We start from the raw sequence: 18,062 nt of genomic DNA, 5'->3' as shown, positions 1-18,062 counted from the left end.
CACTTCCCAGAAGCCGACTCTGTCAAGTAAATTCACCAAAAGTTGCCGTCTTCGCCTGACTCGCCGCAAACAACAGAACCAAGCTCGGCTTGGTTAACTGATCCAAGCTCGGACCGAACTCGGCATGGATCGGTTTAACAAGGGGAGTAGAAATGGGGCTATAGTCCTTTAGTTTCACAAACTGTGCTCTATTTGTCAAGTAGTCATGGATCCAGGTAATTTCTGAGGCATCCGCCCAAGTCTTCTGGAGTTTCTGACAAGGCAAGGGAAGTTTATTTATAAAGCACCTTTCAGTAATAAGACAATTCAAAGTGCTGTGCATGAACAAAACAAAAAAAGAACTAATAGAGGAAACAAAGTATTACAGAGACAGGAAAAACATTCCCGAGGCAAGCACATTGCATTGGAACAGCAGCAGCTGGTCAAACACAGTATAAGACAAGTTGGACAACAAACTTCAACATTAACAGTTAAAGGCAATTCCATACAAATAGGTTTTAACCTTGATTTAAAGGAACTCAGGGTTTCTGCCTTTTTACAGTCCTCTGGCAGGTTGTTCCACATAAGTGACGCATACAAACTAAATGCGGCTTGGTCCTGGTTCTGGGTATGCAGGGTGATTTATAGAATAGCTATAAGTATTCTGAAGTCTATTCTCTGAGATACAGGGAGCCATGGAAGGACTTTAGAACTGGGGTTATGTGCTCTACTTTCTTAGTGTTAGTGAGGACGTGGGCAGCAGCGTTCTGGATCAGCTGCAGCTGTCTGATCCACTTTTTAAGCAGACCTGTGAAAACACCGATGCAGTAATCAATTCTACTAAATATAAACGCATGGATTAGTTTTTCCAGATCCTGCTGAGTCATTAGTCCTTTAATCCTGGAAATGTTCTTCAGGTGATAGAAAGCCGACCTTGTAACTGTCTTTAGATGCTTTTGGAGGTTCATATCTGAGTCAGGTGGTCACCAGCTGAAGCAACTAAAGCTGTGCAGTAACTTTTTATTGCTTGTCTATTCATCCAAATATTATTACTTCTGTTTTGTTTTTATTCAATTGAAGTAATTTTTGGCACATAAACGCATTAATTTCTCCCAGGCATTTACTCAGTTCTTGAACTGGTTCATAGTCACCTGGTGACATGGTGATGTAAAGCTGTGTGTCGTCTGCATAGTGATGGTAGCTGATGTTGTTTTTTATTATCTGGGCTAGAGGGAGCATGTAGATATTGAATAGGAGGGGACCCAGGATGGACCCTTGGGGAACCCCACATGTGATTATTGTCATCTCTGATGTAAAGTTACCTACTGACACAAAAAAGTCCTTTAAGTAGGATTTAAACCAGTTGAGAGCTGTACCAGAGAGGCCGACCCAGTTCTCCAGGCGTTCTAACAGAATGGAGTGATCGACAGTATCAAATGCTGCACTGAGGTCCAATAGAAGCAGCACGGTGGTTCTTCCACAGTCTGTATGTATATGGATGTCATTAAACACTTTGATAAGGGCAGTCTCTGTACTGTGGTGAGGAAACCTGACTGGAAAATGTCAAAGCGGCTGGTCGTTGTTAAGAAGGTGTTTAATTGTTGAAACACAGCTTTTTCAATAATCTTACTGATAAATGGGAGGTTTGAGATGGGCCTGTAGTTCTGGAGTAGAAGTTTGTCTAAATTGTTCTTTTTCAGCTGTGGTTTGATAATTGCTGTTTCTAGAGACTTAGGGACAGGTTTTGTACTGAACTTCACACGGATGTACAGACTACTCCTCTAATCTTTTGAATTTTCTCTGTAAAGAAGTTAGCAAATTCATTGCTGGCCTTGGTGGTATGGAGTTCAGATGCCACGGACACAGGAGGATTTGTTAACCTGTCGACCGTGGTAAATAAGGCATGAGTATTATTAATGTTTTTGCTGATGATCTTAGAGATTCCCTCGCATTTTTCTGTTTGAAGTTATTTATGTAAAGTCTATCTTTTATAGATGACTTTATAGAGGCTCTTTAACTGGAGAATCAAATATTTAAAAGGGTCAAATTTTCCCAGAATCACTTTTTTACACTTTAGTGAATAACTAAACAAGGTTGCAACTCCTTCCCTTTCCTTTGCTGTCTGCTCTCACAAAACAAATAGTAGTTTGTGTCATGATTTGGGTTTTTGTCTTGGTTCAGGTTATCCGTTTTATTTAAGTTTCTGCTTTTGGGTTCTTTCTTGTTTTGGCTTTGTTTTAGACGTGTTGTTCTGTTTAGTTTATCTGTCACTTTATCAGCTCGGTTTGTTCTCCCCTCAGCTATCAGTCAGCTCCCTTGCCCTGATTAGTTCCACCTGCTCACTTGTAATTAGTCTTCACTCCTCTTCACCTGCTCACTCCCCTTTATTGTCCTGCCACAAACCTCTGCAATCTGCCAGATCATTAACGAGCCCACGGTGACTTTTGTTCCAGCGTTCCTTTAACCTGTTGATGCAAACCTGAGAGCATTTTTGATTCTTAGCCAGCCTGATCCTTGAACCTGTTTTCCTGCCCTGTACGATTGCTTACCTGTTTTTCTGACCTGGACCTGCCTTGGGATATTCTGAGTTTGCCTTATCCTTGTCTGTACTTCTGCCTACTTTGGACTGCCTTTTGTGTACCGGATTTTGGACTGCCCTTTTGATCATTGAGTCTGCCTGTCCCTGTTTTATTATTAAATCCCGTTTTTTGCCTATACCTCTCTTGTTTGGTTGAATACTGGGTTTGCCTGATTCACGTTCATGACAGTTTGGAGGCACTGACTCTTTCAGAATTGGTGCCTCATTAAGTTAATGTGACCACATTTCTCTCAAAAACATAACATCAAGATTATAGTCAGTAATGAAGTCATTGATTAAAAGTTATTTTCATAGCAGGGATCTAATGTTTAATAAAGCCAAATGGCTCAATGGCTATTGCCAAATAGGTTTGCACTTACAAGGAATTTGACTTGGTGTTGATGTTGCAGACAAAATAAAATAAGATAGAGTAGATTTATATACAGAAGCTATATACACAGTAGACTGTGCGTTAATGTAACGCAGAAGGTCTGGAGATGCTACCTTGGTGAAGCTTGTAGGTCCTGAACGGAGGAGAGAGACAGTGTCCAGAGTCACAGGCGGCTCTTGGCCTTGTTCATAAGGCTGGTAGCAGATGGGAAACAAACTGTTCTGGTGGCGTGAGGTTGTGGTCCTGATGGAGCGCAGCCTCCTGCCAGAGGGAAGTGACTGAAATAGTCTGTGACTGGGGTGAAGGGATCAGCCACAATCTTCCTGCACGCCTCAGAGTCCTGGAGGCGTACAGGTCCTGGAGAGATGGAAGATTGCAGCCAATCAGCTTCTCTGCAGACCTGATGACACGCTGCAGTCTGCTCTGGTCCTTAGCGGTGGCACCAGCGTACCAGATGGTGATGGAGGAGGTGAGGATGGACTCAATGATGGAGGAGGAGAACTGCACCATCGTTGTCCTTGGCAGGTTGAAGTTCTTCAGCTGCCTTCTTCAGGAAGTCCATCCTCTGCTGGGCTTTCTTGGTGAGGGAGATGATGTTCAGCAATCTTTATCCTGGATGTGGCAGGCTGCACAGGGCTTATCATCTGTTTAAAGACACAGCTGATGGTGCATGGTTCACAGAGAAAAATGGGTTGGATTTGAACCTGGTCTATTTAGAGAGATGGCGACATCAAGATCATCAACTATGTTTCACAGATGAATGTAATCCTCCTTCACTACTTCAGATCTTCCTCCGAAAACATCACTCAAGGCTTCAGTGTGTATTTTTCACAGTCAGGTGTGCTTTCAAGATCTCTAGAAGGTCCTTTGAAATAATAGACACCAGGTTAAAGGCATAAATCATCACTCCTGTGTTCTTCTTGTTACAGAGCTGTTTAATCCTCTTTATAGCTGCATTACATAATATCAAGGTTTGTGGACCTGTGGCTCACTTTTTCTCTGGAGGCTTAGGAGGTGACTGTTTAGAATGACGGTTCTTGTCATACCTTTGATTATTGTCAGGAGAAAGATTGTTTTGGTTCAAGGTTGAAGTGGAGCAACTCTGTTTCAGAGTGGAATTCCAACATTTACAGCTGGTTCACACCAGATAACAGCATGTTGTTGGTGTTTCTTTTTTACTAGGACAGCATTCTTCCTTTCTCTTTGGTCTTGTGTTTTATCCCATTCCCATCAGTAATCTGTTTGTTGGTGCTGCTGGGCTGGTTGTCACTGTTTGGAATCATGGGGAGTTGTGTCATTCCCAAATCCGTTTACCTCAAAATTTACTTCAAGTTGATGAATTTTTGTTTCCAAAACAGCAATTTTTTATTAAAGTCCTCTGTTGTAAATGGAGGCATCTTGTGCTGATTAGTTGATATTGGCAGTTTTTTTCTCAGAGTCCAAAAAAAAAAAAGAAGAAGAAAAAAAAGGAAAATAAAAGAAAATGCATAAATCCTTGAGTCACTGAGCTAAAATTGCTTTGCCCAACTTTTCTCTAGTTTTGGCTAAGAGATAAAAGTTAAAGGCAAAAAAAAAAATCCAAGCAATCAAGCAGGGAGCAGAGGAAAAAAGTGTAGATGGACAGCAAAAGAAGAAAGGAGGAATAAAGATGAAATAGTGGATTTTGACTAAAGACATTTGATAGCAGCAGGTACGCATGCGTCCTCCTCCGCTACCATGTTTCATTTGGTTCAGCTGTGGGGTCAGCAGCTCTTGCTTTCGTTACAGCTGCATGTACTAGCTTAAACATTAATTGTCCAACGTGATTGGCCAAACTCATGCTGGGTTGGTTTTTGAACAGTTGAGGCAAGTGGGACAGTGGCACAAGATGGATTCTCATGTGTTTGTGAACACACAAATACCATGAGAATTCATATTGCAGGAGAGATTATGAATGATGTGGTTCAGAAAAGTCATCACTGGTCAGATAAGGAAGGGGACCAGAGTAAATTGTGGAGTCTAAAATTGTTTTGGCAAACATAGAGACCAAAATAAACTATTTTTAGGGACCTCCAACTGTCATGACTGTGTATTATTATCGCCACTGGGAATAAAAATCTTAATGTAGTAATGCCTACTCTTAACCAGTAGTTTCAGCTAGGGGTTGATGTTGCCAGTTTTGGCCCCTGACAAATAATTGATTATGGTCACTGGTGTCTCTAATGTCACGTTTATGACAATGAAGCTGCTGAAAATAGAAAGTCACATATTACACCTTACCCAACCACAAGAGACAGAACTAACTTGGTTTGAATCACATTTTTCTGACATATTCCAGTTTCTTCATGCTATGCAATGCTATTCTAATCTCTACAGTCAGTACATTAAAGTGACTTGTTCACAAGATCTGTCACTCATTTCACTCATTTCATTACAGAGTGACACAGAGTCTCTACCTCCAAAATCCACTTACTGCTAAATGAGGATGTGATTTGTTCACACTGTGAAACAGCACCACTCCAGCACAGTACAGAACTAGTTGACAAATCCCTGGTGGTTCCTTTTTTCGTTCTGCTTCTCCAACTCTGTTTCTATAACGACTACAATTGTGCCAAGTTACATGAAAATAAACACACAAACGCTAATTATCTCAATGGTGGCGCTATGTCATAGCGTGTCCTGATTAGTGCAGTACGCAGCTCACGCACTGTGCTGGAGTGGTGCTGTTTCACAATGTGAATGGACACAACATTAAATAAGAGTAAAGTCTCTAAGGCAGGAAGAAGTCTCTGTCTTTTAGTCCCCTAGGCTCTTATAGTCCTGGATGATCCACACCTCTCTAGACCTCTTCTCTTTGGCCTTGACTGGTGTCAGTAAGGATAGAAGAAACTGAACTGGGGGAATATCTGCACAGCAGACAGAGGGCTCACCTGATCCGTCGCCTCCTCTCCAGAGCAAAGTTTTTTTTGTTATTTCAGATGAACATTGGGTTTTAACATTGAAACCTCCAGCAGGGTTGCGTCTTTTAAAGTTCCACATTTGGGATTCATAACAGTTCCCTTGAGGTTCTAAAAGTACAATGGAAAATGTATCTTTTAGTTTTCCAGCTCCTCTCCAGTGGAACAAGCTCCCAGTTTTGTCCATGAGGCAGACACCCTGTCTACTTTAAAGACTATGTTTAAAACTTTCCTTTTTAAAGAAGCTTATAGTCAGAGTGACTTAGACTATACTTCTCCTCACTCTGCTACATTCTTATACAACTCTACAATTTTGCATGATCTACTGTTTTCCTTTTATTAACTTTATATAAGCTCTTAGGTTCTCTTGTTAAAAGTTAGATGCAGCCCACCATTGACTGTAGGCTGTGCTACTGCAACAACTTACTTCATGTTTCTTTCCCGTTGGTCATATTACTGTCTGTGTGTGTTTAACCCTGGCTCCCTCTTAGAAAGCACAAATAATGGAGCTATTGCTGCAACTGAATGTGTGTGCTATCTTTCACACTATAGATTCTACACCTGGCATAGTCCTAGTCCTTATTTATTTAGCTGCATTTATGTGCTACATTAAGCTACTAAAGACACTACTGTTGCCATTAACTCTTTACTTTCTCTCTAAGATAGAAAGTGCACCCGAACTTGTGCGTCTGTATACTGTTCTCACAACCCCTGCTGGTAGATGACAAAAACTATGAGCCAATTTCTGTTGGAAATGTCTTCCTGTGAAAGTCTAGTTTTGCTTCCTACTGTTGCCATAGGCTTGCTTAGTATGAGGGATTGCTGCAGATTGAACAATGTGATGCTATTGAGTGCCCACTGCTGCTGTAACCTGTTCATAACATGGGGTTACTATACAGTAAGCTACTCAATGTAAACTGCTAGGTGTCCTTAGATAGAAAACAATTTGAACAAAAATGTTCATTTGACTGCTTTATTTGATAGCTAACATCAATTTTTTTTACTTTGAATATGTCTGCATGATTAAATTGAATTGACCTCATTTTGTGCCTTGAGACACCACTTGGTACCACATACTACATACTGAATCTTGGTCCAACTTTATGGTTGCTTTGTTTCACTTAAAATCTGAACGACTAAGGTTTCCATCTAGAAACTTCACAAGATAACAAGAGGGCCAACATTCTGTCTGCAAGAAACCACACATTTTTGGGGGAAGCATAAATTAGCTTGTGAGGGAGAGCAAGCGCTGATAAGGTTGTCTGCTGATGCTGTTTTTCTCTGTAAGCGGCTCTACATCTGCCCCATTTACCACTGCAAAGGCCTATTAGCTGCCTGGAAAGAGAATATATTTATCAGCAATTCCTCCATTATTAATAAGCACATAGTTAAAAGTGAATATGTATTAGAGAAACTGCATAACGTTAAAGCATGGGCTGGATTCTCATGGTCTCACTGGGAGTATCAACAGTGCAATACATTTTTAGCCCAAATCTGTAAAGAGGCAAGAATGACTTTCATCTCTGCTGTGTAGTTTCTGCCATTACACGTCTGTAATTATACATTACACTTGATGGCTGGGCTAGGTGGTGTGCATAGGGTGGGCGTTGAGGGTCTTTGCTGGTTGGGCTGCATCTTCAGATGAAAAATTTAAAGGTGGTAACAGTTTTCAAAAAGCCGATGTTGCGCCTATAAATGCACAACACCGCCTGTATTTGATTCATTTCAGTCTTCCTGCATGCTCTCAGGATATTCTACTGATTTTATTTTTCCTGTGTATTCTTCCTCCATCTGCAGCCTGTGAGGTAGGTTTCTATAAGCCGGTGGCAGGTGATGGCCCGTGTGGTAAATGTCCCCAACACAGCCACTCAGAGACCAGAGCCGCCGTCTCCTGCCCCTGTGACTCAGACCACTACAGGGCGGCCGATGACCCGTCAGCAGCTCCATGCTCTCGTAAGCACAAATACACTTACTCCACAATATGCAATTCCACAGTTGAGAATCACTATCAACTTTATTTGCCAAGTTTGTGGGTACAGACAAGGAATTTGACTTTGGCTTCCAAAGCTCGTCTCGCGTAAAAAACACAACCACAGTTTATAACAGAAAAATACATTAAAAATACATTGTTTCAGGGAAAAAGGTTAGAACAGGGATTTTTTGAGTGATGGAAAGACATGCATACTAACAAAACAAATGATAAGGGTGTAAATATGCTGAGTCTGCAGTACTGTGAAAAAGTATCTGTTCCTTAATGATTTCTTCTGTTTTTTCTTGAAAACAAAGTTTTCAGTTTGATTTCCATGTGAAAATAAGATGAGTAAACACAAAGTGAGAGCTCATGATTTAACAATTAGAAAGCTTGTTGCCAAAAATGCAATCCATTAGTGAAAACCATTGCTAATGAAAACTGAACACAAAACCCCATCTCACACTTGCAAATAAATTCCAAGACTATTAAGAAAACATTCTGCAGCCTAATGAGAAATGTGCAATCTGATAGGGAACTTTTTGGAAGACCTACATCATTACATATATCATAAAACTGATGAAAACAACTATGAAATAAAATAACTCATACTCAAACATGGAGGTGGTAATGTGATTATATGGTACTGCTTCATGGAGCCATGAATTGTGTTCTCTTTCAGAGAATCCTGTAGGAGCATGTCTGTTTAAAGTCTGACTCTAAACTGAAGCACATTTGAGTAATGCAACTTGTTAACAATATGAAGAACACCAGCATGTCCATAAAAAAGCAGAGGAATGGCCTAGTCAGAATCCAGACTTAAATCTAATTAGGATGCTGTGGGATGACATTAAACGGACTGTTCATGGCCAAAAACCTATATAAATGTGACTGAATCACAACAATTAGGAGAAAATGAGTGGACAAATATTTTTCCATTAGGATATTGAAAGACTCATTGCTTGTTTAAATGAACGATTGATAACAGTTGTTGCTACAAAGGGTGGCATAACCCATCCTTATTAGGTTTAGTGGAAAATTACTTAACAGGTTGTTTTGGATAACAGTTTTCCTTTGTTGAATTAAATCACCATTTGAAACACATTTATTTAGGTTTGTCTGATTATACATTTTTTGAGTTGTAAGGATGTAAGTGTGAAGAAGACAAAGCAACAATAGAAGAATTTTATGAAGTGGCAAATATGTTTTACAGTACCTTTGTTTACCAGAGTTAAACCTAAAATTGAACTTAAATTTCCCTATTTCTTTCTTCAGGCCCTCCATCTGCTCCAGTAAACGTCATCTCCTCAGTCAACGGAACATCTGTGGTTTTAGAGTGGGATCGCCCTCTGGACACAGGGGGACGCAGCGACCTGCAGTACAGCATATTGTGCCAGAAGTGTTCAGGGGAAGGCCCCTGTGAGGATTGCACAGCTTCTCCTGGAGGCAGCAGTGGGGGGAAGGCTGGTGGAGGGGCCAGCATTGGGTTGGGGGGAGGGGGCATTGTGGAGCGTTCAGGCAATGCTGCTGTTAGATTCATTCCTCGGCAGAATGGTTTGACCGAGTCTCGGGTAACAGTCCTCAACCTGGTGGCCCACACCAACTACTCCTTCCGGATCCTGGCCACGAATGCTGTGACACACCTGAGCAATGAGGCATCACCGTATGCCATGGTTAACATCACAACAAACCAGGCAGGTAAGTTTCATAACGCAAACATATCAAGAATACTACTTTATTTTATATATATATATATATATATATATATATATATATATATATATATATATATATATATATATATATATATGGCTTGATTATAGCAAAGAAAAAGCACTTTGGTGTTACATTCTAGAGCTGGTATAGAGTCAAACTCCAAACACTTTTGTGTACCAAAGCCTTGTTGCTGCAGTAGGGTTGACTCTATGGTCAGCCCTGGTTAGGAGAAAAGTGAGTCCTGCTTAGTTGAAGGCTTGGTTATCAATTGAAATGCTGAAAACATTTTGTTAATTACAAGTTTACTAAACAGACCCATTGTAACATCTGTAACGCTTTATTTTGAAAGGTCCGAGTGGGATTCGTAGTCAAACTCAATGTTGAGGGTCTGATATACTACTAAGGGACATGTCTTTCATTAAATTTGTTCCAGCTTGAAAGCCAAGAAAATTGCACTTTATGTCTACAATAATCCATCCAGCCATTATCTATGCACGCTTATCCCTCATGGGGTCGCATTCAATGGGCAAGAGGCGGGGTACGCCCTGAACAGGTCGCCAGTCTGTCGCAGGGCAACATATAGACAAACAGGACAAACAACCATCCACGCACACACTCACACCTAAGGAGAATTTAATTCAATTCAATTCAATTTTATTTATATAGCGCCAATTCATGAAACATGTCATCTCAAGGCACTTTACAAAGTCAAATTCAATCATATTATACAGATTGGTCAAAAATGTCCTATATAAGGAAACCAGTTGATTGCTTCAAAGTCTCTCCAAGCAGCATTCACTCCTGGGGAAGCGTAGAGCTACAGGGAGAGTCATCTGCATTGTACATGGCTTTGCAGCAATCCCTCATACTGAGCAAGCATGAAGTGACAGTGGGAAGAAAAACTCCCCATTAACGGGAAGGAAAACCTCCACCAGAACCGGGCTCAGTATGAACGGTCATCTGCCTCGACCGACTGGGGTTACAGAAGACAGAGCAGAGACACAACAAGAGAGACAAAAAAGCACAGAAGCTCACATTGATCTAGTAATCTGTTCTACATTAGATGGTTCTACATTAGCGGGTGAGCCGTCTTCTCTAGATGATGTCACAGTTAATAGAACAAAGACCAATTAACCTAACTGTCATGGTTTTGGACTGTGGGAGGAAAGAACCCACGCATGTTCTCCCATGCAAACTCAATGCAGAAAGACCCAGGGTTGTAGTTGAACCCAGAACCTTCTTGCTGCAAGGCACCAGAAGCCACATAAGCTCCTGGTGTGGAACTGGCGCCAAAATTGTAAACAATAGGTCAAAAACTTGAAAGCAGCCTGTTTGTATGCAGTGAGAGATACGAGGAAAAGAGGGAGATGGAGGAAAAACAGGTAAATAAAACAGTGCCCAAAACTAGTGTTGCACCGATAGCGATACCAGTATGGGACGGGCTCTGATCCAGCACTAAAATGCTGCTATCGGTATCAGCGAGTACCAACAAATAGGCACTGATACCATGTTGATGTTTGTATGTCACTTGAACGCAGCCTTCCCTGTCCTGACTAGTATTATACATGTTATAGAAGTTCATGAAAGTTCCACTATTTTGGCATTTGAGAGCCAAAACTCGGAGTTTAAAAGAGATTATTCAGTTATTAATGTAATTTTACTGTTTTACTGTTGCACTACTATTATACATGTTATAGAAGTTCATGAATGTTGCACTATTTTGGCCTTTGAGAGCCAAAAGTTTATTCAACTATTGTCACCCATTGCAGGTAGGCAATAAAAAGTTCTACTACCATAAGTAGTATGCAGTTCTTCACATATACACACATCAGTTTCAAACAGATGGTATCGGTATCGGCCAATACTGCACAGCCAGGCTTCGGGTATCGGTATCGGTATCGGTATCGGGGCCAAAAACTGGCATTGGTGCCATACTACCCAAAATCCAAAGTTGGCTATAATAGGTCTAAATAGATTCAAACGATAAAAACCCACTGATTGGCTCTCTTTAAGCTGATCAAGATAAACCAAGTTAAGCTGAAAGCACAGTTTGAATCACTGACAAGTGCTGTGCAGAAGGAGAGCTGACCAAACATTCAAACACATACATGAACACATACCTGCATTTCTCCATTGTGGGAGAATAAATAAGTTTATAATCTTACAGAAACATCACAATAGCAATCCTGGACCATTTATCTAAACCCTAGCCATAACCTTCCCAAGACAAAAAAAATAGAAAATAAATGTTCCTTTAATATACTTGTCACATCTGTCACATTGTGGGTTTTGGTTAGAGAACCAAAGTGCAGACAAGAGGTAGGAGCCGGGCCGTATGTTGAGGTGAATGGTGATTTATCGATAAGAAAAAGGCAAAACTTACATGCAGGCTGATGAAGCAGGGTTCAGGAACACAAGGAGACCACCAGAACAGGGATTGCATAATGGAGGACCTAACAATGAGCATGACTAAGCTGACTGGATAAATAGGGGAGCAGATAGAAGGGAAGATTGGTGGAACAATTAAGCACAGGTAAATCATGTAAAGGTAATTAAGCTGAGGGAGGGAGAGCAATGATATGGTGGAGACTATGGTGAGACTGCCGGCAGGCCCGTATTAAGACAATGTGGTGCCCCTGGGCACTATACCTCAAAGCCCCCCCCCCCACCCCACACACACACACCCCCTTACCCGTGCTGTCCTCCGGTCAAAAACATCAGACATAATCAAGGGGATTTCTGTAATGTAATTTACTATTTACTAACTTACACAACTACATGTAGGCATATGAGCAGTGAGCAATATTCAAATATCTCATTTTAAAATGTTGAAATCAAAAAAATCTTGATTTATTTATCATTTATTATTATTGTGACATCAGTGTTCACAAAACAAATAATTCATGGTCTTTCAACAATTTCAAGTAAATAATATAACAATTTATGAAAAATATATTTTTAAAGCATGTGTCATGTGGTGCCCCCCCCCATGGTTGGTGCCCCTGGGCCTGGCCCACTGACCATTATGGATAATCCGGCCCTGCTGCCGGATACACAAACAGCTAAATCTTTATAACCTTTTAAGTTCTGTCAAAGGTTGAAGAGAGGAGAGTGTGAAAGAAACTTGCTCGTGAGTTTGGAATTCCACTCTGTGTTTAAGTTCACTGATGTAGATTATGTTCATCTCTTCTTGGTTCTTGTCATTATTTTTTATTCTGTTGATTATGGATTTTAGTTAGTTACTCTTGCTTCTGTTAGATCTTTTTTGGTGACAGATCTAAACCATACAGTTAATGATGAGCAGAGAACAGACAGGATGATGGCTGTGTAGAAGTTGATCAGCAGCTCCTTAGGCAGGTTGAGCTTCCTGAGCTGGTTTAGGAAGCTCATCCTCTGCTGGGCCTTCTTGATGATGATGATGATGATGGTGAGGATGATGATGAAGATGATGATGATGATGATGATGGTGAGGATGATGATGAAGATGATGATGAGGATGATGATGATGAAGATGGTGATGATGCTGATGAAGAAGAAGATGATGATGATGATGATGATGATGATGATGATGATGATGATGATGATGATGATGACTACAACGACAATATTGGGCTTCCACTTTAGGTCGTGAAATATGGTGGATCCCAGAAGCCTGAAGGTTCCTTAGCCATCACAGGGCTGTTAAGTATGGTGATGGGGGGCAGAGTGAGGGGTCTCCTCGATCATCTTCTGTCACAGCTGGGTTTTCCATGACAACCTGGAAGCAACAAACACAGATGCAGTAAAGCAGTAAAATATCTTTATTGGTATGAATAATAACAGAGGAGTATGGTAAGGAGTGAAGTGTGTAATGGCTGGCTGGAGTCACGGACTGTGAGGAGAAAAGCATTAGAACCACCATTCAAGATGAAACGGCAACAATTCTGCAATACAGCATGAAGATGGCCACCGATGATGATCTACTAAATGAATGGATCATATATGTATTTAATTACTCATGCTGGCAGCATTAAGTCCAGGGTTCCTTGTTGCTCTATAGAGCACAGAACAAAAATAAAAAAGCTAATTTGAAAACAATGAGAAAGAAAATGCTTACTAAGCATACCAATCCTACAACACAGTATGTTGTATGTTCTTTAAAAAAATAGTTTGGGATAGCAAGAGTCAAAGTTGTATAGTGTTGTAAAAAGCAATGAAAGCACGACAGTGACAGGGAATAATGAGAACTTAACCTTCCTGTCATTTTTACCAACCACCTTCAGTTTTATCGAACATTTTGCACCTGTCTCATTTGTTTTTTAAATAGTTGACAAAGGTACCGCCTAGCTTGCTGATATTTTATTGTTCTTTACTGCTCATTAACCACTCTGGTTTTATAAACATAGTAGTGTTTCTACAAAATCTTACACAGCAGGGAAATCAGGAGCTTAAAAATATAAAATAATACATTCTTAATTTCCATCCACGGTGGACTGGACCTTGTTGCTGCAAGGCAGCAATGCTACCCACTGCTCCACTACGCAGCCCCCATTTCTTCACAGCAAATATAAGAATGCAATTCATATTTATTACAAGATTTCATTTTGAAAAGCTGTGTTTTGTTTTGCTTAATTAAAATGATTTACAGTCAGACTAATGCAAGTTTAAACCATTTCTTTCTATCCATTGAAGAAAATCACATCCAACTCATAATCTTTATGGGTTCGAAAACATCTTCATTCACAATTAATTTTGATTTTGTAGCTCGTTTGGAAGTGAGATTATATTCTGCTGCTGATGAGGGTTACAAATAAAATACATTTTGCATTGTTTTAAGATTGCTTTCACTGAGATAAGATCCAGCCTTAATGGTCTGTTCTTTTTCAAGAGGTATTACCATGATCACAAAAAGAGCTGTGTTGGCTTGTGAAGTGTGGTTTCAAGGTAAATAAATATTTTCTGCTGTTTGAACTAAAGGAATTTCTCCTGATTGTTTTACAGCCCCCTCAGAAGTGTTATCTATCCGCCAGGAGAACACCAGTCAGAACAGTGTGACTCTGATGTGGCATGAACCGGACCAGCCCAATGGAGTCATCCTTGAGTATGACATCAAATACTATGAGAAGGTAAAGGTAACAAAAATACACTGACTTGCAAAATTATTTATATCACTCACAATGGAAAGACTATATTTGAAGTAGTGTATAGCTATTAAGTCAAAATAAACAGATTTGTGGTTTTCAACAAATAATTTGGATTAAGCATCCCTTCCTCTGACTCCCCTAAATAAAATCAGAAATTTCCTAATTACTAAATAGTCCATCTATGTGTAATTTAAATTCATCATCAAAATCCAGCTGTTATTTTAAACCTCAGACTCAATAATCAAGAATATATATTGTCATTATGTGTTACTATAATGACATTTTTGATTAGGCAGACACTGACTCACAGTGCACATAATTAGACATAACACACAGACACAAGACATGATCTTTTAAATTTTTTTTGGAAAACAGCTGATTGGACTGGCCATCAACACTCTGTAAGAGGCTTAAGCGCACATATAGTCCATAGCAGCTAATAGACTCATTTTGAAGTCAAAAAGTCAGACAACAGTCTACAATACTGCACAATAAATTTAGTTGCAGAATTGCGCAATTTGCATGGATATCTAACCGGACAGTCCCTGAGGGAATAAAGTGTGCAAATACACATTTGCAGGTGAGAGACAGTATAAATGATCGTCATTGGCTCAGAACCTGTGTAACCAGTAGTGTGTTTGTAACGTGACAGGCAATGAACTGGGTTGGTAGTTTGTTGATTTTTAGCAGGGGGCACTAGCCCTTAGAGGTTGGGAAATAAGCTGTTTCTAAGTCCATTAGTCTCTGAATCATTTTCCTGATGGAAGTGGGACAAACAGTGCATTGCCCAGGTGGGTGGGATCTGTGGCAATACTTCTGGCCCTTCTCTGGACTTGTACAGCATGGACCGTGCCTAGGTCCTTTAGACGGCATCCCACAATCCCCTGTGCCGTCCTCACCACCCATGCTAAATCCCTCCTATCCTGCACTTTGCAGCTCCCATATCACACTGTCAGGCTGAGACACAAAATGCTTTCTATCGTAGCTCTGTAAAAGTTTTTTTAGCTGCTTAGTGCAAAGTCCAGTTTGTTTCAGTTTCCTGAGGAAGAAGAGCCGTTGTTGTCCCTTTTTTTACCAGATGGCAGGTGTTCTCAATCCAGGAGAGGTCAGTAGAAATGTGAATGCCCAGGAACCTTATGCTGTCCACACACTTCACCACCTCCCCCTGTATGCAGAATGGAATGTGTTCAGCCTTCATAAACCTCCTGTAGTTCACTATGACCTCATTTGTCTTGCTGGTGTTCAATTCAATTCAATTCAATATTATTTATATAGCACCAATTCATGAAACATATCAACTTGAGGCACTTTACAAAGTCAGAATCAATCAGATTATACAGATTGGTCAAAAATGTCCTATATAAGGAAACCAGTTGATTGCATCAAAGTCCCGACAAGCAGCATTCACTCCTGGGGAACCGTAGAGCCACAGGGAGAGTCATCTGCATTGTACATGGCTTTGCTGCAATCCCTCATACTGAGCAAGCATGAAGCGACAGTGGGAAGAAAAACCACCCATTAGTGGGAAGCATTAGCGGGTTACAGAAGACAGAGCAGAGACACAACAAGACAGACAAACAAGCACAGAAGCACACATTGATCTAGTAATCTGTTCTACATTAGATGGTAGTAGTGGATGATCTGTCTTCTCTGGATGATGTCACAGTTAACAGAACGTCAGACCAGGTGTACCTACTATGAAGAGAAAAGAGAGAGAACAGAAAGTTAAAAGCTGAAATGACAACAGTCATCTCAATGTAATACAATGCAAAACTGGAGAACAGTATAAAAAAGGAAACTCAGGAAAAATAATATTATATTATAATATTAGATTTAAATGACATGTCTTGGTCAAAAATAACACCAAGATTTTTAACTTGGCTCAGCCCGTCTTAGTACCATGGGGAGCAGAGCTTTTTCTCGTTCTCCGCCCACACTCTGGAATCTTCTCCCCCCTGACATCTGCAATACCGAGTCTTTACCCGTGTTCAAATCAAAACTCAAAACCCACATGTTCAAGATTATTATTATTATTATTGTTATTATTATTATTATTATTATTATTATTATTATTATTATTATTATTATTATTATTATTATTATTATTATTATTATTATTAACTTTATTACCAGAGGTCAATTTAATGCCATCCAGATTAAGTGATTGATTAAGAAGTTTATTTTTTGAAGACTCTGGTCCAAAGATTACAACTTCTGTCTTGTCAGAATTTAGATGCAGGAAATTTAAAGTCATCCAGCTTTTGATGTCATCAAGACATGACTGCAGTCGAAGTAATTGATTGGATTCATCAGGATTTATGGATAAATATAGCTGAGTATCATCAGCATAACAGTGGAAATTAATCCCATGCTGTCTGATAATTTTGCCAATAGGAAGCATATATATAGTAAAGAGAATTGGTCCAAGGACTGAACCCTTTGGTACTCCACAGGTGACCCTAGAGTTTGAGGAAGATTTATTATTAACATGAACAAACTGGAATCTGTCCGACAGATAAGATTTAAACCAGCCTAATGCTTTTCCCTTAATCCCTACAGTATGTTCAAGTCTTTGTAGGAGAATATTGTGATCAACTGCATCAAATGCAGTTCAGGATGGGATTGTTCCTGGAACACCATTGTGTGAGATTGTGGACCTCCTTTCTGTAGTGGGACTCATCATTGTTGAAATTGAGACCCACCACAGCAGTGTCATCTGCAAGTTTCACTACCGTGTTTGTGGGATGGATAGCAGAGCAGTGGTGGATGTAGAGGGTGAGGAGAGCAGGGCTGAGGACAAACCCAGCATCGTTCCTGTGTTGAGGATCAGTGGTGGGATCATATGTGCGTTTCCCTGTCCTCACCTCCTGGGTCTGTTGGTGAGGATGTCACTGATCCACACAATTATAGGATGTGGAGCTTCAGGACTAGCATGTCTGGGAGGACGGAGTTAAAGGCTGAGCTGAGTTGGTTAAACAATCAGCCCTGACTGCTATTGGATTAATTTACTTTTGTGTTATTAAAAATCTCTATTAATGAGCACTGGTTCTCTCTAGCAACTGAAGTTAAAATAGTGAAGTAAATCAGTTGCTTTTTAAGATCTTTCAGCCTATTTGATGTTGTTGAAATGTTGTATTTAAATGACTACTTGATTCTGCAGGTCTGGCATTGAACAGGCTATGGTATGGCTCACAAAATTGAACTCTGCTCTCCAGACAGTGATAAATTCCCCTTAATCATGTGATTTAAAAAGGTTGGGGACTGGTTTGGAAAACTTTTTACCTCTGATGAGAAAAATCTGCAGTTTGTATCTTTGTTTGATATCAAATTGTGCTTGATGATATGACACATTTGATTGTGGTTGCACAAA

General features: G+C 40.1%; 1 protein-coding gene across 4 annotated transcripts in view; it reads left to right on the top strand.

Annotated features, from left to right (window-relative positions):
• The window catches only part of epha8 (eph receptor A8), a 348,864-nt gene that overhangs the window by 282,607 nt on the left and 48,195 nt on the right, over positions 1–18,062 (top strand). For all 4 annotated transcript variants that reach the window (XM_036151370.1, XM_036151369.1, XM_036151372.1 and 1 more), the window contains exons 7-9: positions 7,682–7,837; positions 9,129–9,551; positions 14,550–14,674. In XM_036151370.1, the coding sequence (XP_036007263.1) occupies positions 7,682–7,837; positions 9,129–9,551; positions 14,550–14,674 (704 nt within the window). The remainder of the gene's footprint in view (positions 1–7,681; positions 7,838–9,128; positions 9,552–14,549; positions 14,675–18,062) is intronic.

This window comes from Fundulus heteroclitus, chromosome 20 (assembly GCF_011125445.2).
Source record: "Fundulus heteroclitus isolate FHET01 chromosome 20, MU-UCD_Fhet_4.1, whole genome shotgun sequence".
Taxonomy (NCBI): domain Eukaryota; kingdom Metazoa; phylum Chordata; class Actinopteri; order Cyprinodontiformes; family Fundulidae; genus Fundulus; species Fundulus heteroclitus.
Note: the sequence above shows the minus strand (reverse complement) of the source record. Positions and strands in the feature narration are given on the sequence as shown.